Source organism: Lepidochelys kempii, chromosome 14 (genome assembly GCF_965140265.1).
Source record: "Lepidochelys kempii isolate rLepKem1 chromosome 14, rLepKem1.hap2, whole genome shotgun sequence".
Taxonomy (NCBI): domain Eukaryota; kingdom Metazoa; phylum Chordata; order Testudines; family Cheloniidae; genus Lepidochelys; species Lepidochelys kempii.
Genome location: NC_133269.1, coordinates 16930009 through 16957919, shown reverse-complemented (window position 1 = coordinate 16957919; position 27911 = coordinate 16930009). Strand labels below are relative to the sequence as shown.

Genomic DNA, 27911 nt, shown 5'->3' with positions numbered 1-27911 from the left:
GTACCTTTCCCGGCCATCCCACGTTGATGTTGGTGAAACGTCCCTTGTGATCCACCAGAGCTTGCAACACTATTGAAAAGTACCCTTGCTATTTATGTACTCGGCGGCTTGGTGCTCCGGTGCCAAGATAGGGATATGGGTTCCGTCTATGGCCCCACCACAGTTAGGGAATCCCATTGCAGCAAAGCCATCCAATATGACCTGCACATTTCCCAGGGTCACTACCCTTGATATCAGCAGATCTTTGATTGTGTGGGCTACTTGCATCACAGCAGCCCCAACAGTAGATTTGCCCACTCCAAATTGATTCCCAACTGACCGGTAGCTGTCTGGCGTTGCAAGCTTCCACAGGGCTATCGCCACTCGCTTCTCAACTGTGAGGGCTTCTCTCATCTTGGTATTCATGTGCCTCAGGGCAGGGGAAAGCAAGTCACAAAGTTCCATGAAAGTACCCTTACGCATGCGAAAGTTTCGCAGCCACTGGGAATCGTCCCAGACCTGCAACACTATGCGGTCCCACCAGTCTGTGCTTGTTTCCCGAGCCCAGAATCGGCGTTCCACAGCATGAACCTGCCCCATTAGCACCATGATGCATGCATTGTCAGGGCCCATGCTTTCAGAGAAATCTGTGTCCATGTCCTGATCACTCACGTGACTGCGCTGACGTCGCCTCCTCGCCCGGTATCGCTCTGCCAGGTTCTTGTGCTGCATATACTGCTGGATAATGCGTGTGGTGTTTAAAGTGCTCCTAATTGCCAAAGTGAGCTGAGCGGCCTCCATGCTTCCCTTGGTATGGCATCCGCACAGAAAAAAGGCGCGGAACGATTGTCTGCCGTTGCTCTGACGGAGGGAGGGGCAACTGACGACACGGCTTACAGGGTTGGCTTCAGGGAGCTAAAATCAACAAAGGGGGTGGCTTTACATCAAGGAGTATTTCAGGCAGGACTTCACGGAGGGTTCCAATAAGAAATGGTGCACCTAAGTTATTGTTCTTATTGGAACAAGGAGGTTAGCCTGGCCTCTGATTGATACATGGCTAGATTTACCTCGCTGCACCTTCTCTGTGAGTGACTGCAGTGTGACCTAGAGGAATGAGTCCCCTAGTCAGGAGAGGGGGGGAAGCAAATGAGTACAAAACAAATCTGGTCTATTTCTTGTTTTGATCCACTCCATCTATCTTTTACATCTTTGGCTGGCAGCAGACGGTGCAGAAGGACTGCATGCCATCCACATCTCATGGCTGCTCGGCAGAAGATGGTACAGTACGACTGCTAGCCATCCTCATCTCTTGCCTGCCCGGCAGAAGATGGTACAATACAACTGCTAGCCATCCTCATCTCTTGCCTGCCCGGCAGAAGATGGTACAGTACGACTGCTAGCAATCCGTATCGCCTGCCTGCTCACCATAAGACGGTTCAATAGGACTGACTGCAGGACTAAAGAGAATGACCTGGTCAAGTCACTTCAAATTTAGTCCCTGCGCCCATGTCTGCCCAGGCGCTCGCAGCCGACGTGGCCAGGAGCACCTCGGACATGACGAAGACGGCTACCAGTCATACTGCACCGTCTGCTGCCAGAAGGCAATGGGTTGCTGCTACTGTGTAGCAATGCCGCACCGCGTCTGCCAGCACCCAGGAGACATATGGTGATGGTTACCTGAGCAGGCTCCATGCTTGCCGTGGTATGGCGTCTGCACAGGTAACTCAGGAAAAAAGGCGCGAAATGATTGTCTGCCCTTGCTTTCACGGAGGGAGGGAGGGAAGGGGGGCCTGACGATATGTATCCAGAATCACCCGCGACAATGTTTTAGCCCCATCAGGCATTGGGATCTCAACCCAGAATTCCAATGGGCAGCGGAGACTGCGGGAACTGCGGGATAGCTACCCACAGTGCAACGCTCCGGAAGTCGACGCTAGCCTCGGTACTGTGGAAGCACTCCGCCGAGTTAATACACTTAATGCACTTAGAGCATTTTCTGTGGGGACACACACACGCGAATATATAAAACTGATTACTAAAAAACCGACTTCTATAAATTCGACCTTATTCCGTAGTGTAGACATACCCTGAGGGCAGAATTTGGCCTGCGGGAGTTGGTGACAATGCACAAGGCAAAGAGCCCAGCTTGAGTCTGCCATTCTAGTTGGAGTTTGCAGAGCTGGAGATTAGAATAAACATCATTTTACTTGTAAGCTGAACCCATTTAGGTTAGAGGCACTGCTACACAATAAACGTGGAGCCCCAGAATGCCATTTTTGAGGCATTTTCAGAGCAGAGATGCACTTTAAGAACATCTGCAGTGTACAGAGTGCCACCTATAGTAGGTAGGGCTAAGAGGCTTTTTATTTAATGGTGCTTTATTTTGTAAAAGTAAACCAATAATTCCTCAATAAATAAACTGAAAGACTTAGGTATTGACAGGAGGCACTCTGCAGGAGGCATCAGAAGCTGGCAGGACTGGACTTTTTCTGCAGGAGCAGTGTTACAATGTAGTTGAAGTGCATATGCAAGAAAGAAGACCGGATCCCTCTTCAACTCCAAAGCTGCTTCCTTTGGTCTTCAAGTGTGGATGTCCTAAGTAGAGAGAAAGGGACAAATCAAATGGGACACATCCTTTCTCCTCTTCTAGTCCTTTCTCTTCTTCAAGAATCATTCCAGCTGAGATTCAGGAGACAGGAAGTCTGTGTGGATGGGAACCCCTAGCTGTTTTTTTGTGAAGATGTAGCTTTTCACCCACATCCTCTTTCCTTTCAAAGAATGGCCACTTAACCAGGTGATGTTCCATTTGATTTTGCTGACACCTGGCTGAGGCGTTGGCTAGCCTTTTGTCTCTGCAGAACTGGTCTGTGTCTGCTTCTCTGTAGACTCAGAACATGTCTAGTAATACTGTACAGGGAAATCATATACCTTTACATGCAATGTCATCACACACATTTTATCAGGATAATAATGATCAGCAAGTTATGTGTTTTTGATACCTCACAAGACATACTTTATACTTTATACTTTTGATACCTCACAAGGCATACTTTATACAAAATGTATCATAGCCCTGTAAAAGGGTACAGAGTGTCACAAGAGGTTAACTAGGGTAACATGGTTGTCATACAGGGGATGAGAGATATCTGATGGAATCTGTGGCAAGAGAGAGCATCACACAGCAAAAATTAATCAGAAGCTGAATTCATTCTGAACCTGACTCTGTGAGGATGTTCCCCATTGGTCTCTGGTGTAACTCCACTGAAGTTGGTGGAGTCACATCAGGGATGAATTTGGCCCTGGGAGTTTAATGACTATATTTCACAACTGAAGCTGTATTTTGTATTTAATCATTAAGGCCCCTATGCTGGATTGCATAGTGGCTGGGTGGGGATGGAGCCACACTGAGCACAGGTGCCGTAGTCTGCCCACATATCACACTGTGTGGAATCGAGATCTAAGTCGACTCTTGGGGGACTGATGAATAATTAGGAGAGTGTCTCACCTGAGAGAATATACCGTAAGTCATTCTTTTAAAAAGCAAATGAATGGTTCTTCGGGTTCAAGTCGCCTCTCCATGGGCAGGCTGGGAGGTGGGAATGTTAAATGCCTGTGCACTGCATGGCAGGGAATCAATGGAATAAAGATCTGCTTGTCAGTGCTATTCCAAGGCTCTTTGTGTTAGACCTTTACATGGTTAGGAGTTGTCATAAATATAAAGGGAAGGGTAAACCCCTTTGAAATCCCTCCTGGCCAGGGGAAAGCTCCTCTCACCTGTAAAGGGTTAAGAAGCTAAAGGTAACCTCGCTGGCACCTGACCAAAATGACCAATGAGGAGACAAGATACTTCCAAAAGCTGGGAGGAGGGAGAGAAACAAAGGGTCTGTGTCTGTCTGTATGCTGGTTTCTGCCAGGGATAGACCAGGAATGGAGCCTTAGAACTTTTAGTAAGTAATCTAGCTAGGTATGTGTTAGATTATGATTTCTTTAAATGGCTGAGAAAAGAATTGTGCTGAATAGAATAACTATTTCTGTCTGTGTATCTTTTTTGTAACTTAAGGTTTTGCCTAGAGGGGTTCTCTATGTTTTGGAATCTAATTACCCTGTAAGATATCTACCATCCTGATTTTACAGGGGGGATTTCTTTATTTCTATTTACTTCTATTTTTTATTAAAAGTCTTTTTGTAAAAAACTGAATGCTTTTTCATTGTTCTCAGATCCAAGGGTTTGGGTCTGTGGTCACCTATGCAAATTGGTGAGGCTTTTTATCCAACATTTCCCAGGGAAGGGGGGGTGTAAGTGTTGGGAGGATTGTTCATTGTTCTTAAGATCCAAGGGTCTGGGTCTGTAGTCACCTAGGCAAATTGGTGAGGCTTTTTACCAAACCTTGTCCAGGAAGTGGGGTGCAAGGTTTTGGGAAGTATTTTGGGGGGAAGGATGTGTCCAAACAGCTCTTCCCCAGTAACCAGTATTAGTTTGGTGGTGGTAGCGGCCAGTCCAAGGACAACGGGTGGAATATTTTGTACCTTGGGGAAGTTTTGACCTAAGCTGGTAAAGATAAGCTTAGGAGGTTTTTCATGCAGGTCCCCACATCTGTACCCTAGAGTTCAGAGTGGGGGAGGAACCTTGACAGGAGTATTATGATAACACAACAAGCTTTCATGCTGATTCTAGTTTTCTAGAGGTACTATGCACTTGGAACTCAGAGTGGAGTCAATGGAGCTGAGGGATGGGTAACAGCCCTCTGGATCAATCCCATTTTGAGCAATTTTTATAGGCAAAGAGTTACTACTGTGTAAATGGAGAGCTGTGACTAGGTTGACTTGTGCATGAGTTTGAAAGGAGCAATGTGTGACACTACACCCCATCTGCTTCATGGAAATATTGTTAGAACATGATTATAGCCTAAGATCTATTTTATGCAAGATGGGTCTTGTGAGATATCATTAGAAAGGTCCGTGACACAATGGACCTGATTTTCTATTTCCTTGCAGCTGCTAGGGTCATTAACACCAGTGCAAATACACAAGATTCTCTGGCCAAGACATTGAAAGGACTGTGCAAGCCAAGTGCAACAAGTGAGAGTTGCAAACTCTGGTAATTCCTGTTTATAACAGCAAAGCATCTTGTTTGCATATGAAAATTGGGTGGCTGCATGCCCAAATGAGTAAAAGTGTGGGAAATTACCTGATCTGGGCACACAAAAATGGGAGGAGAAGGGGATTGCACAGCTCAATAATTACACAGAGTTTTTGTCATTTTAGTGTCTTAGAAAAGTGTTGGAGATGCCTTGATAAAGCATGGCGGTGCAGTGTTGTTCTCCTAAAGTTTGTGAGATATGTTAGGCGCGCCACATATTCGGCAGTACAGCCATGAAACCTGGATTAACTGCAGTGTTGCGCCAGGGAGGGCCGCTTGTTAAAATGCCCCTGTGAAAATGTAAACAGCTTTGGAATGATTTCCTTAACTCGGGAGGAGTTCACCACTCCCCCTTTCCAAACTGCTAAATCACCCCTGCCAGAGATGATAGTTCTCCATGTGGCTCAACAGTCCAAAGAGCAGATGGTTTTATCTTTGGAAGATAATGGCCCCAGCCCATTGTATCAAGTCTCAGATACTCCTCCTCCATTTTGAATTCACAGGGTGAATACTGTTGTCTTAGCTACACATCCATATATCCTTCAGGACCAGGATACAACCACTCCCAGGAAGAGGCAGTTGTAACCAGCTTGCTGACTTTGCTTTTTGGCCATTGCTAGGAGGAAGTATTTTTGTTATAATGGTAAAACAAATCCCTTCCCCCAGCCCCTCACCCTCTAAACTGTTGCTATCACTGGGGCCCGACAGGGAGAAATTCTTTCAGTCTTTCTACCTTGGCATGTTTGCACAGGGGACCCACCAAAATCTGACACTTCACAACACAAATGTGCCAAGCTGGATCCGGCCATTCAGGGACCTGGACTTTCATGGCTTTAACATGCCCAACGGGGTGATTTATGGGAGTGCTAGCACCATCTAGACCTTTTCACTTCTGCCGTAGGCCACCCAGATTCGAATCCAGCCGTGGCCTAACTCAGTTGTGATCACAAGCTGTTGTTCAGCGGCGGCCTCTATGAAATGGAGAGGTGGACGTTCAACACAATCCCCAGTGGGACAGAAGCCTGTCGCTCAAACCCCAGTCCCACAGCTGGACCTACTGAATTAGCAGTCTGACTGGTAGGCCCAGCGGGGGAGGCTGGGGGAAGCTTGCATTGCCACCACTGAAACTGTGCCTGCTCTCGAGAGGAAGAGAAAGTTTCCACCTCCAGGCCTGTTAATGTGGCACTTTACCCAAGTACTAAATTCACTTTAACAATCAAATTTCTGATGCCTTATAATGGATTTAACTTTGGACTTGCTTATGAGTCATTTTGGATCATGTTTAAAACTATGGCCTGGGTTATAAAGAGGTCAGACCTATGGCCTTGGCATCTATGTATCTAGTGATTGAGCTTTGGGGGGCAAGGATGGTCTCTTACTATGTGTCTGTTTAGTGTTTGGCACAACAGGGGCCTGATCGTGGTTGGCTCTTCCAAGCACTAGTGTAATAATATAGACATCACTAGAACTGACCAAACCCACAGCTAGGTGCTGTTCTGAAAAATAGTCTCTTAAGTGTAGCTATGGTTAACCTCGTCATTCACACGAGCTTTTATTTGCTCCTGTTTTTGCCTGAAACAGATTGAAAGGGGGTATTTATTTTACATCAACCATCAAGAAACATTGGCAAAGCAAGTTTGAACAATAGGTGTTTGCCCACGGACCGGCCAAGCCCACAGAATCCTCACAAGGCTGCTACAGTGTTGGCATGGAAAAAACAAAAACCAAAAAACCAACACCCAGCCTTCTGTTCTGGCAGAGAAAGCTCAGCATGCAGAATTTATTACCATCCCTGCATGCTGGGACAGGGGGTGTGCACCTACCGGCCAGGGATATCTAAGGAGTCACACGGCCTGCTTGTTCATTGTGCAGTACACCTGTAGCAGGGAAGGGGAACAGCTCCAGTCCTGCCTAAAGCGAGGCCATGCGATCTCTCCGGAGGAGATTTGTGAAGGTGCCCCGGTTGATCTTCTGGCCCATTTTTGTGACAGTCTTTCTGTTCCTCGTTGTCTCTTTTAGCTCCTTCTTCGGCTTTTCAGAAAAATGTCTTCACAGGTAAGAGATCCAGCTCCTTCTAAGACAAACTATCCAGGTAGTGTACTCTCTCCAATCTCTCTAGCTCTAAGTGTGAAATCTTTTATATACTGACAGGTTTCAGAGTAGCAGCCATGTTAGTCTGTATTCACAAAAAGAAAAGGAGTACTTGTGACACCTTAGAGACTAACAAATTTATTAGAGCATAAGCTTTCGTGAGCTACAGCTCTTGCATCCGATGAAGTGAGCTGTAGCTCACAAAAGCTTATGCTCTAATAAATTTGTTAGTCTCTAAGGTGCCACAAGTACTCCTTTTCTTTTATATACTTATGTGTGTGTGTGTACACACCCAAAACCTTGTGCTAGAAAGCAAGATCTGAGTAATATCGGTACAAGAAAGATGGTACATTATGTATATCATCATGTCTTTTGACTATAGATATCTAAATATTAAATTAAAACATTATTTATATCAAAAATACTGCAGATATTCCATTAATACAATTGTTATTTATGCATAAAATATATTTAATGTTTTCTAAAACCTCTAATTCAGGACTTGTCTAATCTAGGGAAATTTGCATCAAAGCAAACCCTTAATGCAAAGGGAATCAATATACAGGAAGTGCAAATTTCCTTAATCTAAACAAGCACGCAGACTACATTTCAAGGGCTAAAGTACCATCCAAGCCAACTCTGCCACTCTCCAAATTCAGTTCTTTTCGGGAGCCAGGGAAAGAACCCTGCCTCTGTGCAGAATGAGATGCAAAGAGCCCCTTTAGGTTTGGGGCAGCTGAATCATAACATTTGCTCTGCAAACTGATTTGATTTGGAGTTTGAGCCAAAATTATACTGGTAATCTCTCAAACAAGCAAACAAACAAAGGAAAGTATGATTCAGAATCAAGGCACTCATATAATGCAAATAATGATATTATAGAAAGTAACCCAGCAGTACAGTTGTAGGATCCTTCCCAAAGGAACTGTTCCATGCAGCTTAACCCACAAAGATCTGTCCTCACTGTGGAAGTGAAGAGGTATTGGGTTAAGTTCAATGACTGGGGCTAGGAAGTTTGTTCAGTATAACCTAAGGTGTGAATTTAAACTGACCTCATTATAACCCTCCATGTGGACACTCTTATTCCAGAGTAAGTATGGCTTTGTTTGGTTTACCTTAAAACCCATAAGCAAGATAAACTAAACCAAAAAAACCCACTTTTATTTCTTTTCTTTAGATTTCAGATGATAAAAAGACTCCTGTCCAAGGGCTCAAGCTGCCAAATATAATCTTAGCAGCATTAAAATAATCATCCCAACAGGAAATCAACCCCACAGTCACCGCCTGAAACTCCTTTCCACCCCTGCATCCCTATGGGATGCAAACCCTCAGCCCTCTCCAACTCTCCTATCAAACAGATGGTTTATGTTGGAACAACTGTATCCTCATGGAAGTTATACTGGTAAAATTATATTGATTTCAGTTCACACCTTAGTTTATACCAAAAAACTTTCCTATGTGGACAAGGCTTGTCTGTCACTTTCGAAAGCATGCAGACAACAGTGGATTTTCTAAAGAAAAACTTAAACATTTTGGCTCTGATTTTTTGGCTGGGCATCACCCCAGCCTCCATTACTGCAGGTGGAAATAATGGCACTTACAGCTGTATCCATTTAAAGACCTAATTACCTGGTTGTATCTGTAAATCAGGCAGTGGGGCTTCCAAATGGATGTAATTATGCTCACACTGTATTGGAGGCTATTTCTGAAAATGTAGGCATTTAATACCATGTATTTCAAACCTTTAAAAAATGTAACCCCTCTAAAATTCCTGGGGACTTGCTGATGTGTCCCTTTGCCTGTTGCATGTCAAATGACGTGTGTATGAAGCCATTGGATTGACGAGCCAAAAGACAGAAGCATTCTGCACTAGTATCTGACATACGACCCAGGTAGTTATTACCTGTATACAGTAAAGCCTCATGGAACAATGTTTCCTTAAAACCAATATATCTTTAAAAGCAAATGTCAGTGTATAGTTTGCAAATCCCATGTCCGCACCAGTGCAGAGATCAATGGATCAGTGCTCTGCACAGATGTTGTGGAGTCCCCCTGCATAGCCTCTCCATGACATGACACCCCATGTGAACCGTGGAACTACCATGGTAACTTAGCTTTCTGAGCCTTGTAGTCCTGCATTGTGGGGGCCAGGATTAGCCCCATTTTAATCTTCCATTTCAGGAGCTCAAAGCACTTTGCAAACACGTTGCAAAAATCTCGGATGGTCAAAAAACAGAAAGTAATTTTTGTTTCATTTGTTGGTTTTCCTGTTTACTTTTCATTTGTCCAAAAAAAAAAAAAATGTTTTGGCTTTTTAAGGGTTTTTAAGGATCTCGAGGGAGGAGGGGGTTTTAGAGAACGTGTGTGGGGGGAGAACCCTCACTTTTTTTTCCACTTAAAAGGGGTGGGGAATAAAAATGTGTGAGAAAGTAACACTGTTAACTGTGAGGGAATCTTCCAAAAATAAAAACGAAAACTGTTATGCATTTTTAAAAACCCACAAATTTTCATTTTGATCATTTTTCTTCAAAAACCACAAAAGGACCCCTGACTTCAAGTGGTTTCCATCATCAACAGGGTTTCCAGTTTGGTTCAATGCCACTCAGCACCCCCACAGTCCAAATTGTTCCAGAACCCCTGACCACTGCCCTAATGCAAACTTGATGTGGGTTGTGCCAAGGTGACCTTGTTAGAGTCCATCTCTGCCTTCCTCCCAGGATGCCAGCCATGTGCCCTGTTGCAGGGTACTGTAATGTGCGGTATATGTAGCTAACTGCTATGGGGTTTTTTTATTGCATACTGCAGTTCCAGTGTGTGCTGGTAAATGACAGATGAGCACACCATGCACTCTGGCTGCCTTCCTGCAGGAGGGTGCAGTAGGCAAGCGCCTCTGCACGGTGGGTAGCTACAAGAGGCGTTACACCTCTGAGGCGCATTGGGCTTCCCCCAGGAAGTCAGTGGAGCTTTGCCAATTCACATGAGCTGAAAACGTGGCCTGCTATCTTTACATCCATCCGCTCAGCTGCCTCGATGCCGCTAAGTCCGTAGGACTTCAGGCCATTCATTGGTCAGCATCAGGAACTGCGGGTCTTCTTAGACTCTAGATGCCAGTAAGTTCCAACCTGCTTCCCAGGGACCTGCTAACAGTGGCTAGGGCAAAAGCTGAACCCTGCCAGAGGACTCCAGGCCTGGAACTTGACTGACAGAATGCTGGAGGTCCTGGCTGGTCCACAGGTTCTACATAAACCCAGCACAGGAACAGGAAGTTGTCCATGCAGCTGAGAGTCACCCTATTCTGGATTGGGTGCCTCCCGCTCCTGCTCCCGTGGCTTGGCTTCCTGGCATTCCAGCGTGGCTTGACTCCTGGTGTCTGACTTGTGGTTCCGATCTCAGTTTGCCTCCTGCCTCTGACCCAGCCTGACTCTGGTTACCGATTCATGATTCTGATCTCAACTTTGTCTCCTGCTTCTGATATCCCAGTATCCTGACATGACCAACTGTTGACTCCTGTCTCATGACTGTGGACCCTGGCTCTGACCACTAGGTCTGGCTGTCCATGAGCCGGCTGTGACAGTCAACCTGGAGTGAAACTGAAACTGCAGGAAGAGGCAGACCCATGCTGTGGAGCCAGCAGCCTGAAGCCCATTTGTGTGAAAGATGAAGCTTTGTGACTTTGAAGCTGCTTTGCCCCATTGCTTGCAGGTGGCTGGAGATCCCTTGTATGACAAGCCCATCCAGCTGCTGCTACTCCCTGCCCTGGGCTGGCACAGCATTTATAGTACACATGCAAGACGGGTTTTCACTTGTAATCCCCAAAGGGCAGGATTTGGTGCTGTGTCTTCATCCCCTTTTGTTGTTTTCCTTCTGCCTTGCTGCTATTGCCCACTAACATTCCATTGAGCTCACTGGGAGGCTGGGATGTACCTGGTTACATTGGGACTGATTGCTAGAGCCCTGCAAATCGGGGGCTATCCGCATCCGTGTACCTTGTTTGCGGATCGCATGCAAATATACATTTTGGCTCTACTGATGATTCTCTTTAAAACAAGCATTTATCTGTGCTCTGCACCAGCTCAGTAGAGGTCCCTAGTCACTGCAGTCTGCAAGGAAGGAGCAGTCCCTGTTCTCTAAATCAGACTGCTGTGCGTTCCATACTTCGGAAATGCAGACTGCATAGAAAGTGACGTTTAGACTACAGGAACAAATCTCACCTCATTCTGACCTTACCTTACTCGAATCACTTCCTTGTGTCCCTGATTTTGGCTCTGGGTCACACATGGAGCTTCATCCTGCCATGTCTTAAGCACCGTCCCCTCCTATTGACTTCAGTATGAGTAGGGGACATCCAGCGTTGCAGAATTGGGTCATAGTGTCCCCCACATTTGCACCTTGTTCGGTCAAGCGGTGTGTAGCTAGTATCCCTGCAGCCCGCACAGAAGTCTTTCTAGACATCAGACGACCTCTTCCCAACATTGTGCTTGTTCTTCTAAGTATTGAAAAGCTGCAGTACCTGCAGTATAGTGAGCAATCTAGTCCGTGGATGCCAAATCTGGACCAGGAGTCAGACCCATTCTGGCCGGGAATTGTGAGGTGCATCAGCATTACTCAGCGAGAATGCGAGCTGGAGAGCAAGTGGGCTACAGGTATAGTGTTTGTCCAGTATCCTGAATAAAGGTTTTGCTCTGCTTACTACACCATAGTCCTGTCTCTTTCATGTGGGATGTGTCAGTGTCCTAGGATGATTGTCATGGATTGTGCCTAGCTGCAAATAGGTTCCTCTCTTCCTCTACATTGATTTCCAGCTACGGTCATTAATATTTCAAAAACCACCTGTGTAATAGTCTGAATTACGTATGATTGATTTCACAGGCGGAGGGGGGCAAATCACATGATTTCATGTCTGGTGGGTCCAAGATGCTGAATAACCATTTTATGGCTAAATCACAAACAAGATCAAGTTCAGGCAGGTGTCCTTTGAGCAAAGCATAATGACAATTCCCTGCAGAAACTCAATGAAGGTTATAAAAGTGGAGCCCTAGAGAGGGCAATTGCTGTACTCACTAGTGTCATAAAATGCTTGGAGGGTAAGATAGCCATTAATGTGGTGGAGGGGATAGAGGGGGCTTCATTCGACTGGTATAGTGGTATATTTGCCTTTTTTTATTACATTTAGGCCACTCATTTATTTGCAACATGCCAAAGAAATGCCAGAAAGGGACATCCAACAGAGCAAGCTCCACACTGTGCCCGCTGAAGGGGATTCCTCGAGCCAGCTAAATGTGATACTGGGCACAGACAGCAATAGGCTGGAGCAAGATATGGTTAAGAGAATGGCGTCAGATAAAGGAGAGGCCACGGAGGAGCAAGCAGAGGATAAGAATGTAATATCAGCATCCAATAAGATGCAAACTCAGGATAAGAGTGCCCCACCAGCACCCAAGGGGAAGGAAGCCAATGCAAAGACCATAGCCCAAGACCAAGCAAAACCAAAAAAGGCCCCTGTGTCAACTAAGCCCGGTGCGCTGAGACCCACTACAAAAGGCAAGGTTCATCCCAGCATCCCGATGCAGAACGTAGCCCCTCCCACAATGCAGAATGTCACGACTCAGGCTCCTACAGTGGCAGAAAAGAGAAGGCTGAGGATTGCCGATTTCAAGTCCGAGCCTCGGTGGGATTTTGAGGACCGCTATATCTTGGACAGTTCAGCCCCACAGTCGGTAAGCGATTACTATGTGTTCTGGCCACGTATACAGCTGGATGGTCTCCTATAAATCTACCTCCTTGTTAGCCTCCACATTAGTTTTTCCAAGTCACCTATTTTCATGGATTTCTTGATTAGCCTCTGGCATGGACAGGTAGCTACATGCAGAGGAGCTGCCCCGAGCTCAAATGAAGGAGGCATGTGTGGATTGTAAGGCAGGACGGAATTTGGCCTTTCATTCAAAACAATGAAGTTTAATATATAACTTTTGAGATATATATATATCACCTTAACACATCTTGCCCAGCCCAACCCTGGGATTAGCCTCTGACACAGGCCAATTGTATATATTTAGGAGGGGCAGTCCTTATTTTGCTGCAAAAAAAAAAAAGAGAGAGAAAGAAATCCTTCCCCCCCCCATCCCTCTTCTATCCCACCAGAAATAAATCCCTCTGCCCCAGCGTACTGCCTGGTGGATCCCTGTTTTCCCAGTCCGGCTGTGGCTGGGAGCCCCGGGGCCTTTAAATCACCCCCGGAGCTCCCAGCTGCAGAGGCGGCTGGGAGTCCTGAGGCTCAGGGGAGATTTAAAGGGCCCGGAGCTCTGCTGCTGTGGTGGTGGCGGCTGGAGCCCTGGGCCCTTTAAATCCTCCCTGCAGCAGCAGGAGCCCCGGGTCCTTTAAATTGCTGCCCAAGCCCGGCTGCCGGAGCCCCGGGGTAGCGGTGGCAGGGCTAGGGTGGTGCTTTACAGGGCCCGGGGCTCCGGCCACTGCAGGGAGCCCTGGGCCCTTTAAATCGCCAGCCTGAGGAAGCCGGTCCGGTCCGGCACACCATACTGGACCATACCAGCTTACTTTCACCTCTGGATGAGGGAAACAAAAGGTTACACATAAAACAAAATCATAGAGACAAAACTTAACAGGCTAACCTCCTGTCTAAAGAAGTCTTATCTCACCCAAAGTCTACTGCAATGTTTCCAACCAAATCTGGTTGTGATCACATTTTCATGAATGTAAATGCACTGCCCATTTACTTTCTAGGTGCAGGATGCTGGGGTGTCTTTTTTGTTCCCCAAATATAGTCCAGCAAACCTTTGAAGCATATCTCCATATAAGGTTCTCTTCCCCCACTGTGTTTTCCTTTCTGAAATTCTTATAGTCTTTCAGCATAGACAGGGGATGGGAGACCCACTGTGAATGAGACAGTACTTAATTTACTTTTCAACAGCGAACTCAGTGAATCAACATCCCTTATCTAACAAAAAGCCTGCTTGTCAGCTCCGCCTTGATCCAGACTTTAAAACATATTTTCAGTACATGTACATAACTCCAACAGTATCTGTACATACATGTCACAATGATATGAATGACCAGTAAGAACTCCCATGACATTCTTTGGGGAACCAGAATGAACATACCAGAATCAGGATCCTGTAACCCGCCTTGCCAGTTGTTATTAAGGGGTTCTTGGATCACAAATGGATCCCCAAATGAAAGTATTAACTTTGTCCCCATAGAAATCACGGTGCCCACTGCTCCAATGCAGCCCCCTCTGGGGTGGAGAGCAGCGGCTGGCAGACCAGCACAAAGTGACACTGGGTAGCAGGTTATGACAGGAAGTTAAGGACACTTTATTCAGCTAAAACTACACAAAATTTCACTAGGCAGAACTTAATTGCTCACGTTAGATTTTGGCCAGCACAGGGGGGATGACATCCCCAGAGTCTTTTACAAAAAGTGTCAGGGGATCTTTAATGAACACATGTCGGGACCTCAAATTTTAGATTTCAAGTGGGTTCTAGCCCACGAAAGCTTATGCCCAAATAAATTTGTTAGTCTCTGAGGTGCCACAAGGACTGCTCGTCATTTTTACCCAAAATATGATCCATCACTCAGCCCCTAAGGATGTATAGATTCCGATAGTGAGTCTCAGGGGAGAAGCAGTGCTTGTTACTGACTCACCATCTCCTGCACATCTTGCTTCACTGGGTTTTCCCCTAGAAATCATCCACCCACCTATTATGCCACGCTGGCCCTGTGTGAATTTAGGAGCTGTGACAAGCTCTAAACCTAGAGCAGTGTAATGAAGCTGCCGGCAGAGAAGGAAAGACCTGAGTCGCTAGAGGCCAAACTGCTAGAGGTTAAACAACACTTTGCTGTTGATACAGTATTTGTATGAATGGCAGCAGGCCTATAGGAACATCCTGCACCGTTCTCTTCGCTGCACTCATAAAAACCGAGCAAATAGAATTAGGTGTGTCCTCGTTAGCACAAGAGAGGAGACTGGCAGCGCTTGCCCACACAGCGCAGAGTTTCCTCTGTTGGCGAAGCAGCGTCAAGTGGGGCTTTGCCCTCCGTCCTTCCTGCTTTGCCATTGCTGGGCTCAGAGGGTTGCGGATGCCTTCTAGGCCTCTGCCAGACCATTAGTCTTCATTTGCAGCTTTCAAAGCTATTCAGGAAATCCACCTGTGCACAGAGGCGGCTAGTAGCTGGAACCTGCTGGAACCCACACACCTTCTGCTTGTGGTGTTGTCTCATCTAGTGGCACCGAGACCATTTAAAGAGAGAGATCACATGAGTCAGCTCTACAGCCTTAGCTAAGAGTGAGTTAGCTTTTAGCTTATGCGGTAGAGGCTCATGCACTAAGCTCCCAAGGCCCCACGTTCGATCCCGCCGCTGACTGGGGTCTGTCGGTATTACACTGGCACACACCGTGGTTGTCCCCATTGCCTTCAGTATTCACCAGGCTGGAGTCTGATCTCAGTGGAAGGCAGTGGAGTTTCTCAGAATGTACAGCTGAAATCAATGGGAGCTGTGGGTGCTTAGCACCACTGAAAGTCCAGCTCATACTGGTTCAATGTCTCTGTTTCCCCACCTGTAACATGACTTAATACTCATCTAACTCAAGAAGAAGGAGGCTCTGGTGATTATAGCCATTAAATGCGGGTATCGCTCAGGAGCCCTGGGTTCTATGCCTAGCTTTGCCACAGACTTTCAGTGTGACCTTGGGCAAGTCACTTCACCTCTCTTTCTCATCTGTAAAATGGGGATAATAATTCTTCCTTTCTCCCACTCTTGGCTATCTTGACTAGTTAGATTGTAAGCTCTTTGGGGTCAGCGGTTGCCTGATTGTGTGTTAGTGGCACTGATCTCTAGGTGCTACCTTAATACAAATAACAATAACTCACATTAGTGGAGTGAGGCCATAGTGCTAGTAAAATTATCTGAGGAGCCTTGGACAGTAGATGCTGTCAGCGTGCAGAACCAGGGATGAAAAGCTCACAGACACAGAACTATCCAGGCAGCCACCCAATCCAGTTTTTTCCCTATGTTCATGTGATGGTTGAGTAACAGACTCACATTCTGTGTGGAGGGGCCACAAAAGGGGACGTGTAACTCCAGCCAACCCATGGATTAGACTGAACACATCTCCCTTGTGGTTTGTTGACCTACCACTGGGTGGCAGAGGTGGGAGTCTCATGGATCCGAAGGCGACTGGCTGTGAGCGTCTGGCTGTGAGCGTCTGTGGCCCCTCCATGAGCTTTCCAAAGAATGCCTGCAGCGTTCACAGTCAAGGGTATGTCGCAATGATTTCCCTGCGTATCTGAAAAGTGCTGATGAGCATGAATGCAGGGGAGGCTTGAGCAGCTGCCCTACAAGCATTAAGGTGCCTTTAACTAGCGCACTGCCTTGTGCAGAGTTTAGTTAATCTTCCAGTCAATGCTATAGCCTCAGAACTCAACCCACTGTGTACTGCAGTAATCCTTGACTAGGCTGTAAAGCTTCAGGGATGTGAAGCTGCACACGGAAGCTTGGGGCTTAAAGCCAACTTGCTGCAGGAAGTAACTAGATTTTGGGAAGTTTCTTCCTGCCAATCAGCACTCACTTTGCTGAGCTGCCCAAAGTGCAGCCTGAAGGGGTGATGTGGCTTGTGAGATTTGCTACAATGCCGGCCTAAGGCAGCCTCCTAAGCCCAGGGCCCTAACTTGCTGGAAAGGAGGAATTGAGCTGGGTGTAGGCGGGATCAAACCAGGGAACCGCTGAAGCTTAGGGTTACCGTATTTGAACATTCAAAAATGAAGACACTCCCCCCAGCCCCACCCTAACGCCACTCCTTCCCCGCCCCCATTCCAACCCCTTCCCTAAAGTCCCCACTCCAACTCCGCCCCCTCCCTGCCCATTGGACCCCTTCCCCAAATCCCCGCCCCGGCCCCACCTCCTCCCCTGAGTGCACTGCGTTCCCCCTCCACCCTCCCAGCCATGCGAAACAGCTGTTTCGCAGTGCAAGCGCTGGGAGCAAGGGGGGAAAAGCGGGCACTCTCTCAAGTGATCAACATTCACTTTCTTTCTTGAATGATCAACTCTTCTTTGGGGAAAAATAATAATGGCAAAATCCTGGACGTTTTTAGATATTTAAAAATTCCTCCCGGACGGCAATTTAAGAACCAAAAAGCTGGACATGTCTGGGAAAATACAGCCGTATGGTAACCCTACTGAAGCTAAATGCATGAGCCTCTACTGCATGAGCTAAAAGCCATGTGGCCCTTAGCTAAGGCTGTAGAGCAGACTCATTAATCTGTAAGTGGTCTCGGTGCCACTAGAGGGGACCCAACACCACACTCAGGAGGTGTGTGGGTTACATAAGGAAGGGCTGGCCTGCAAGTTGCATGAGATGCAACTTCTGAAAGAGCAGTGCTGCAAACAGCCATATAGTCAGCTTGTGCTCAAGATCAGCCAGGCCACAGCTGCTCTTTGCCTGTAACGGTAGGGGAGGATTGAACTGATCAGGTGCAGGGTTCTGTTGTCACTGCACGCAAACAGGTGACTCCTGGTCATTGCAAGTAGAAGCACACTGAAGGGAGTGATGCTTTTATCTTCAGTTTTTAAAACGGGTTAATTCAGAGCTGACAGCTGCCTGCACTGTGGGAAGAGATGCAGAAAGCAGGGAGGCATGTAACCCAGTGGAAGCAGCTGTAAAGGGATGTGCACCACGGTGACTGACTGGGAGGCTGAAGTGGGGAGTGGCTCCAAGGAAAGGAGGTGTGGTTAGGGCCTGGGCAGATATGCACATTGAGAGCTCGTGCAAGGGGATGTCCAGCTGTGCATGGCATGAGCTCTGTGTCGAGGAGCATAAGGCCATGGAGGCCTCATTCAGGGCAGGGGGCAGCAAGCCCATTCAGCAAGACCTGGTCAGCCACTGCATCATAAAACCATAATGGCATTTTTCCGAGACAAGCACAAGTGCCCCTGGGTGGGTGGGTATTCTAGCTCACCCTGCGTCTGGAAGACTTTGGCTCTTAGCTGCTGCAGCATGAAGACCCTAGTTCAGTCCCTGATGTGGCGGCCAAGATGGTGGCCATCATGTAACCCTAGTCTGCTTCCTTGCAACCCTGTCTTCTGTGCTTCCAGCGCTGCCCCGATGCCGTGAGGGCCAAAGCCACCAAGTCTGCCTGGCTGAGGGACCTTTTCCTGCCCAACATCACGCTCTTCATAGACAGGAGACACTTCAATCACAGCGAGTGGGAACGTCTGGAGCATTTCAAACCACCGTTCGGCTTTATGGAGATGAATTACTCATGTGAGTCCGGCAGGGGGATGCTGGGCTGGGCTGGGCCTGCTCCCTCCCTGATGCTCACAAGGTGCCCTCTCCCCACTTGAAGTGCAGGGTCAGAACTTCCGAGCTGGGACACACCCTCATTGGGCAAACACTGGTTCCTCCTGCTGGGACAGGGAGGTGTCTTCCACTTCTTTGTCAGTTCCTGGAGCAGGCTAGTCCCCTCCATCAGCTCCCAATTTTGTGCTGATTCTGAGGCATGGGCCCTAATTCACCACTGCATTACGCCCATATAACCCCACTGAAGTCATGGCATTTCACTGAAGTCAAACAAGAGCAATGCAGTGGTGAATCGGGCCCATGGTTTCTTTTCATTGCAAAGACTATGGTGTTTTTTTTGATGGCTCCTTTAGTTGAGGGACTCTTGAAGTAAATAGTGTATTTAGTATCCAAGAAGGTATGGGCAAGTATACCAATAGGCAAGGCAGCAGCAGCCATGCTAGTTAGGATAACAGTTAGGTGAGCTGTCAGCCCTCATGCTCCAGGCCATAAACTGATTGCCAGTTGGGGTCAGGAAGGAATTTCCCTCCATGGTGTATTGTTGCCTTCCAAAGATGTGGAGGTGTTGCCTCTGGAGCATCCCATGTGGCCGCTGTTAGAAACAGGATAACAAGCTAGACAGCCCACAGGCTGGTTCACATATGGCACTTTCTCTGTGATCCCTTCCCAGCCTGAGAGCTCTCCCAAAATGCCCCATTCACTCATCCTCCTTGATGGAAAACCACCTGTCTGTGTTCCAGTGGTGAAGGAGGTCATAACGATGCTGCCACCCAACCCCTACCAGCAGGTCCTCTTGGCCAACAACACCAGGCAGAGGCCGACCTGTATCAGCTGTGCCGTGGTGGGGAACGGTGGGATATTAAACAACTCTGGAATGGGCCAGGAGATCGACTCCCATGACTACGTGTTCCGGTAAGAGATGCAGCTTCCTGTTACTTTCCTTTCTCCATCATGCACTTTTCTTTATCCCCCCACTTCCTTCTACACCCGTCTACTGCCTTTATAGAGATGATCCTACAAAAAAACTCCAGAGCCATGTTTTAACCATGTTTCCAAATCATTGCTACTGGCCTGCAAAGTCCAAGGCTAAATAACCTTTGTGCTCAACCTTATTCAAACCTCCCTGGTCTGTAGTTCAGACTGGAAATCTCATAGGGACAGGCTTTATTATGCTATTCCCAGGTCGTCTTATTTCTGGCAGGGACAAAAAAGTATAGCTGTGGCTGTGGTATTGTGTCACTTCCAGTGCCACACTGGGACCCACAAGTGCAGAGATTGCAAGTGAAAATGGGGGTGGGAGTCCAAAACAAAGTGCGAACAGCATGTTTCTGAGCCTCAGGGAAGGTTCCATCTGGATTCATTTCCTGCTGTGGCTGTCCACCCCAGAGTGTGAGGTGGTTCCTAGATGGCTCAGGTTCAACGGTAGTTTTGGCTCAAGGTTATTTTGGCCAAACCAGTTCCCCCAGTCCTGCTGTGAATGCCAGCCCAGTGATTCAACCAATACGCTGCTGACTTTGCAATTCTGTTTGATTTTTCTGGCCCAGGGTGAGTGGGGCCGTGATCAAAGGTTACGAAAAAGACGTGGGAACAAAAACGTCCTTCTATGGATTCACAGCCTTCTCCTTGGTGGCCTCTGTTGTGACGCTGGGGAGCAAATTCAGCAAGATCCCAATGGGAAAAGTAAGTCAGGCACGTGACGTGTGTACACGTGCCCTTGGCAAGGTGCTGCTTTGCCTTAGGCCTGCGTTTCTGATCCTGACCCATGTGAAGGGCAACAGGGCAGAGGTAGCATCTGAGGTCACAGCAGAGTTAGCCCAGGTCTGGACGCCTGGGTCTGGGAACCCGAGTTAGCCCAGTCAAGTGTCCACACTGGCAAGGGACACTTGAGTCATTCCAAGTAGCTATGGCCAAACTGGTGCTGCACTAGCCCAACTTAGGTGTGAGGGTACAGATCTACAAAGGTATTTAGGGCCCTAACTCCCACTGAATGAGGCACCTTGGAGGAGCTGGGCTTAGGAGTGCTGGGGGGGTAGCCCAGGGTTCTGAGCACTGCACTAAGCTGTGTCGCTCTAGTTGTTTTGCAGTGTGCTGTGGAAATGCTCTGAGCCAGCCAACACAGTAAAGCAAAGCACCCCTGGCTTGCTACGCTCCTCACTTCCATGGCCTCTGTCCCGGCCGGTAGCACGGCATGGATCCAACTCGAGACCGTGACCTGTTCCAGCTGTTGGCATTAATGCAACTCCATTCTGCCCTATATCACTCCAAGGTAGAGGCTTTTGGCCTGCAGCCACCTTGTGCTGTGATTTTTGTCAGCTCCCTTAGCTGAGCGGAGATGGGTTGGGTCAATACTTGGATGGCAAGTCTTCATGGAACGCTCAAGTGCTGTAGAGAAGCTATGTTGGATCACTCTTCCGTCTGAGTCAGCCATGACCTGGCATGGTGGTAGGATTCCATGCGATACTGGATGTGCCTCTTTGGGAGGAGACATCATACTGAGGCCCTGACCATCTGTGGTCATTAAACATCTATTTACATTTATTTTGGCAAGAGCTAGGCACTAATCCCAGTGTCATGCCCGGATTATGTTTCATCTACTTATCCACCCACCTGCAATTTCAGTTTGAAATAGTGTTCTTCACTTCCTATTCTAAAGCATTGGCAGTGTTGTTCTAGGCTGCTAAACAGCTACTGTAATTAATCCCAGAGGTGGATGATGTGATCTGTGTTCATAGCTGATCACTGTATAGCGGTTTGGGCACCTTCGAGATGAAATATGCCATACAGGTGTGAGATCACATTACTGAATTTTGCTCCGATGTCTGGGTTACTGGGGGAAATCCAGTGGAAGCTGTGGGGTGGAAGTTGGCCTTGGATCACTTTTCAGTTCAATCGAATCTAATTTTTTCTAACTGACTTGAGAGGTTGTCAGTCTGGGGGTTGGGAACAGACATCGGGGTCATGACTGGAGCTGAGTGAACAATTGATTTTTCAGTTCTGTGGCCAAACTGAAAAATCTCCCCAAAAACTAGTTTCAGGTCGACCTGAAACAATTTTTGTTCATTTTCTCTTGGGGTGGTTTTTACTGTTTTTTGTTTGTTTGTTCTTTATAATAAATCTAGCTACATTTCTAAATGAAACATTGTTTTAAAATGTTTCCAGGTGATATAATTAGCAACAAGTGACCTTGGCTCTGTGCCCAAGAATCATAGCGAATCCGGGCTCTTGTTTGCTATTAATTGTTAATGCTCATCTCCCTCTCATGTCAGCCACTAACTCTTCCTTGGTGGGTTTTCTAGGAGATCAAGTACCTTCACTTCCTGGAGGGCACGAGGGATTTTGAGTGGCTGAAGGCTCTCCTGCTGAACAAGAACGTCAGGAAGGGATTTTTGGATGAGTATGGGTAAAACAGGCTGCCATATACCCTGTCCTTGAATAGTGAAGCTTGCTGCAGCCTCACCTCCCTTTGTGCAGAGCTGCATGAAAAATTCCCCTTGTAATTTCATTTGGAGAAGTCAGACTTCCCATCTGCTCCTTTGTGCATTGCTGCAGGAACGGCCGTCACATGCTGCCCCTGAAGTGGCTGCATGTCAGTGATGGGTGTCTGAATGCTGCAGCCTGTACATCAGTAGCTTGTAAAAGACTTTGTGATTCTCCTGAATGAAATGTGCTGTTTAGAGCTGCGTGAAGTTTTTCAACTGAAACTTTTTTCCAGCAAAAAAACTGCAGATTTGGGTCAACCAAAATATTTCCCAAGTTTGTGCAGATTTGGGCAAATTGTTTTGATTGAGGAAAAACCAAAAAAGGAAAAATCTGAAAACGTGGAAACATTTATTTCATGTTTTTTGACATTTTCAAAATGAAACGTTTTGACTTTTTGATTTGAATTCACCTTTAACCATATTCATTTATTTATTTTAACTTAAAGGGGGAAAATCTCTCAACATCAACATGAACCATTTCCTTCTGGGTCAATCTACACATTTTATTCAACCCCAAACTAGTATTTTTATAAATTTTTTGATGCACTGAAAATTCTAAAACAAATTCAGTTTCAGTTTGACACTATCTGAATTTTTTCTTTGAGCTTTTCAGAGCTGCTGGTGACATGAAAAACCCATTATGGGCACATCTTTATTGTTGTTATTTTTTCCTTTTTCCCCCATTGAGGGATCAGGGCCCCATTGTTTTAATTCCTGTACACACATGCCATGAAAAGATGGCCCCTGCCCCAAATTGCTTATATTATAAAGCTACAAGAAGGTGAAGATTTTGCGCTGTTCTGGGAAATGCTCCAGAATAAGTTAGCATAATTTCTGTCTGTTTCATCTCTTAGCAGCTTGCATGATGGGGCCTGATTATTTTCACAAAGTGAAATGTGTGGTTAGAGCACTCACCTATTTCCATTCCTTTCCCTAGGCCCAGACCACGGGACAGATTCAGTAAGGATTTCAATCTGGACAATTATCTGGTCATTCACCCTGATTTCCTCAGATACACGAAAAACAGGTCAGTAGCAGGGGGTTATTTGCCATGGCGAGTGCCATTTGTCAGACTGTCTCTGAAAGGCTGCTTGCTGGGTTCTGTCTTCTTCATTCTTTCATCCCCACCCTCTGCCTCACAATCCCAATCATATAGCGGGTGAAATTGACTCCCATACAGAGAGCAAACACAAGTAATACTTAAGCAGAACTTCAGTGTCGTCTAGCCCTCATGCTGGCCCTCTACCAAGGAGTGGATTTCACCCATAAGAAGCTGAGAGGCGGAGAGGGAATGATTACAGGGCAGTTTGCTTTTCAACATACAAGAGAAAAGAGTATTGAATTTGGCCCATCAGAACAAATTAATGCCCTGATCCTGCCAATGGATCAGTGTAGGTGGAACCCCTGCATCCATGCAGAGTTCCTCTGAAGTCAAATTGCAGGATCAGGGCCAAATTGTCTGGTGTCCTGCTTTTGACAGAGGCCAGTGCTAGATATTTCAATAGAAACCATAAACCCCCTAAAATGAACTTTCTTCCTGACCCCTCCAGCATTCTATGTCCTGAAGGATGAGGATGGATAATTTTTTATTACTACGCTAACTAGTGTGATTGCCACTGCTATTCTTTTATAATTGTCTAATCTTTTTTAGAAACCTACAAAGTGATTTGCCGTGGTAACGTCCACACGTAGCAGGTTCCATGTGTAGGAAAAACTACTTCCTTTGCCCCCCCCTTCAAAACATGTTGCCTTTCAATTCCTTTGAGTGCCCACCTGTGCTTAGATCCTGGGAAGGCAAACTGCAGCCCAAATGGACCATCCTTTATTTTACAGACATCAGCCATAGCTCCTCTGACTCTGCTCCTTTCCAAGCTAAAGAGTGCTAGAACTTTATTGTTTCCTATCTCGTGTCTCTGATCAATGCATCATTACACAAAACACACAGGGCCCCCAACAGCTTTCATTCCCCTTCTCTGAGCCTCTTCTACAACTGCTCTTTGCGTCCTACAAGTGGATAGGATCATGGGATACCTGACCAGTGCAACGCCCCGTAAATGCTATCCAGGAGACTCCCTATGTGTCTGTGTGCATCATACCGTCATGGATGAGATCAACTTTAGACACCAGCCCCACAAAGCCAGTATTTCTGATGGATGGGGCACCATTGTTGCAGCCATGTGTGGCAGTCCCATGTTGTTTTCAGAGGTGGTACTTCCTGATGAGACTCCATGCATCATGGAGCTATTCATTCACCCAATCTTCAGGACAAACACCCCACCCCTCTGTGCGGGGAAAGGACGGTAAGTCCTGTTAGGCACCTGGGGGAGTAATTCTGAGCTCTATAGAAGCACATAGTGAGCCCAGAGTCAGGATGAGTCAAGGCTTGTTGGAGTGCACAGTGGCAAATTAATCACAGGGCCCATGCTCAGGGGCACTGGTCAACTGGGGGCCCCCAGAAAAAATCCACTGCCCAGAACTTGGGCGGCCAGGCAGGTGGGAAGCCCCCATGTCCTGACCCTGCTCCCCAGCAGAAGCCGCGGGATGCAGGAAGACCCAGCACACCCCACTCCGACCCCATCCCTGGTAGCAGGTGTGGGACAGCAGGGGAAGACCCAGTACCCGCACACCCCACCCCCGAGTTTGTCCCTGGCAGAAGCAACAGGGCAGCAGGGGAAACTCCCATGCCCGACCCACACTCCAGCAGAAGCGCCAGGCAGGTGGGGCAGGAGAAGCCACAGTGCCCCAACCCTGGTCCCGCCGCAGAAGCACGGGGAGTGGAGGGGGAAGCCCCAGCATCCGGATCCTTGCTGCGGCCCTGATGTGGCACAGGGACAGAGCTTCTCTGGTCTTGGGGCCACATGATGGGGAGGGCAAAAAGGAGTAAACGGGTTGGGGGCCACAGTGGGGGGGGCAGAATCCGGGGGACCCTGGGTGGGTCAGGGATGGGGCCCAGGGGAAGAGGCACAAAAGGGTGGGGGTCATGGGGGGGACTGTAGGTGGAAGGGGTGGGGAGAGGGCCACCCACTTACTCTGCCTCAGGGCCCCAGGAAACCGTAATCTGCCTCTGGGAGTGCAGCATCTCAGAGGGGTGGAGGTGCATGTGGGTGAGAGAGACCCCCCAACTTTCCAGCTGTCTGGCCTGATTTTGTGGTTGGACCAAATCAGTGCTTAATTTGTAATGAAAGAGGTCCTGGGGCTCAAGCAATTTTTGTACTTTCATAACTGAAGCGGCAAGCCCAGAGGTGCCGGGGCTATGAACTGCCAAGCCTAGATGTGCCAAGGCTCAGCCCTGGCAAGCCCTGGCACAAATTAAGCACTGGACCAAACCTGAATCAAAGGTTGGCTGACCCTTATCTCAATGTTGAAATGCTCAACATACTGTGGGTAGCACTGGCCTTCAGAATGTGTGCATCATGAATCAGACACAGGGGGAGGGACAGGCTGCCTCCCCAATCAAGCCATCACACCTGGAGACCATGCTCCTCCTTCTTATGTCCTGCTGCAGGTTTCTGAGATCCGAAAGTCTGGATAAGTCCTACTGGGCACTATACAGACCCACCACAGGGGCCTTCTTACTGCTGACTGCCCTCCATCTCTGTGACCGGGTAAGGACTCCAGAGGGCTACTGATCCCCACCACACTGCCTGGGATGGGCAAAAGGCAGTGTCCCGGAGTCCCTAGCCGGTGAGAGGGAGCTTGTATGGTGGATTGAGCATGGGGCTGGTAGCCAGGAACTCCATTCGAATCCAGCTCTGCCACCGAATTCTTCTCTGGGCTTGGGTTAGTCATTTAGGGCCTGATTTTCAAAAGCACTGAGCACCTGCAGCTCCTGTGGGCTTCCTTTGGGGTTGTGAGTGCTCAGCACTAAGGAAAATCAGGGGCCCTTAACTTTGCCATTTCTCCATCTGAAAAATGTATTATAAGCTTCATAAACAACGAGAGTTTGGACCCTGTGAAAACTGAGTGAGGAACTCACAATGGGGCCTAATCATAAAAATGTATGGGATAGGTGCTTCTTGCAAAACAGACCTGTCTGTCAAACCTAGGATTTTACTCCTTGAAGATTTAAGTCTCCTGATTATATTGTCTCAGGAAGATCATATTCCTGAAAGACCCATGGGAAAGGCACTCAGCCTCTGGGTATGCTCAAGGACGGGGGAAGGAATGGGATGAAGGGGCATGGTACGAGTCATGCATCAGCACCTGGGTTGGCCAGTTAAGGAACTACATTGCAGACTGACCTGGTGGCAGACAGTCTAAGTGTCCCAGTGACTTGGGGACAAGACAAATGGCAAAAACACCCCTATGGGTTAAGAAGACCTGACCTGATCCTCCTCTTGTGCGGCTGGGAGCGTAACTCCCCTGACTTCCAAGGCATTGGTGTGAGAGCAGAAGGACAATCTTTGGAGTGAAAGTTCCTAGCTTGGTCTGGCTGGAACCCTACATACAACAATCTGGGAGGCAAACTGCCCCTTGCCTCAGCTGCAGGGACCCCACACTTACCTCTCCATTTGGAAGCAGCTCCCCTCTCTGATAGCCATGCCCTCCAAGCTCTGTTTCCCCCACCCCTCCAGCCCCGGACTTCCACATTTCTGAAGCCCTCTAACCCATTGGACTCTTCTGGCTTTTCCAGGTGAGCGCCTATGGCTTCATCACAGATGGCTACCAGAAGTATTCGGATCACTATTATGACAAGGAGCGGAAACGTCTGATCTTCTACACCAATCATGACTTCGATCTGGAGCGAAGGGTGTGGAAAAAACTCCACGATGCAAATGTCATGAAACTCTACCAGCGATCCTGACCTGGGGCCAAAGGGACATTGGTTGGAGAGTTTGACCCTCTCTGGCAAAAGGGTCATATGGGAAAGAAACTTGAAAGGCAGGGGTGCGTCCTGACTTCAAGTCATATACTACTTCTTTTCATGAAGTTATGTTAATTCTTTGGCACGGAAATCTTCTGTCTCAGGGCGTTGCTTCCAGTAATATGCACCCCATGCACCTCGGCAACAGGCCAGGAAAGAAGCACTAAGCAAACAGCAAGGACCTTCCCAACTCAGACCACACATGTAGCCGGTGCAGGGCTGATTGTTACTGTAGGGGCTACAAAAGCCATTGTCAGTTCTTTGGTTTGCAGCGCTGTCATTGGGAGAGAGGATTCCAAGTTGGAGGGATCTTGAATGTTTCCATCTAGAAGCCTTTTGCTAGCAGCAGACATATCTATGGAGTTCGGAACTGGCATTCAGCTGGGTTTCTTGGGAGAGGTGCAGCAGTCATTGGGGACAGGGAGTCTGCTTGGACTGCTGTGGTGAGCCCCAATTGCATGGTGCATCAGGAGTCCCATTTAACACCCCTGCTTGAGCCCACAGAATAACCATTGCCCTGCTCCCCACTCTTCTGCTGCAGCTCATGTGTCCCCATCCATCCCTCTGAGTAATTGGTGGGAGATTGTTTTGGGGAGGGGGATTTGTTCCTGAGCTCAGCCCAAGTCGGTCCAGCCCTGATTGTCCCACTCTGGTTTAGCTCTTTTTTGCCTGTGTGCAATTAGACTGCTCCCATCGAAATGGGGCTAGTTTTTTTCCAGGCGGTTACCAATATGGTCTAATGGTTAGTGCTTGGGAATTTGGCACCAGGACTCCAGGGTTCAATTCCTGATTCTGCCTTGTGATCTTGAGAAAGTCACATATCCTTTCTTTGCCTTGGTTTATAGTCAGTAAAATGGGTATAAAAAGGTTTTCTTTCTTAAGGGACTTGTGACTAGGGCTGCATCAATAACTGGCTTTTTGGTTTGCTGGCCGAAAATTGTTTTGGTTTGACCTGAAACAAAAATATTTTTTTCAGCAAACTGAAAAAAGTGAAAAAAAACCATTTTATTTCAGGTTGAAAAAATGTTCCCATCAACCCAGCAATAA

General features: G+C 47.5%; 1 protein-coding gene across 3 annotated transcripts in view; it reads left to right on the top strand.

Annotated features, from left to right (window-relative positions):
* Positions 1–27911, top strand: part of ST6GALNAC1 (ST6 N-acetylgalactosaminide alpha-2,6-sialyltransferase 1) — a 48411-nt gene extending 20500 nt beyond the window's left edge. For 2 of the 3 annotated variants that reach the window (XM_073311073.1, XM_073311074.1), the window contains exons 2-9: positions 12384–12927; positions 18317–18485; positions 19262–19433; positions 20066–20201; positions 21818–21921; positions 22938–23027; positions 25506–25605; positions 26634–27911. In XM_073311073.1, coding sequence (XP_073167174.1) covers positions 12384–12927; positions 18317–18485; positions 19262–19433; positions 20066–20201; positions 21818–21921; positions 22938–23027; positions 25506–25605; positions 26634–26804 — 1486 coding nt within the window. In that variant the 3' untranslated portion in view covers positions 26805–27911. Of the gene's footprint in view, positions 1–4377; positions 7175–12383; positions 12928–18316; positions 18486–19261; positions 19434–20065; positions 20202–21817; positions 21922–22937; positions 23028–25505; positions 25606–26633 lie in introns of those variants that run through there. The other variant, XM_073311075.1, reaches the window with a different exon arrangement.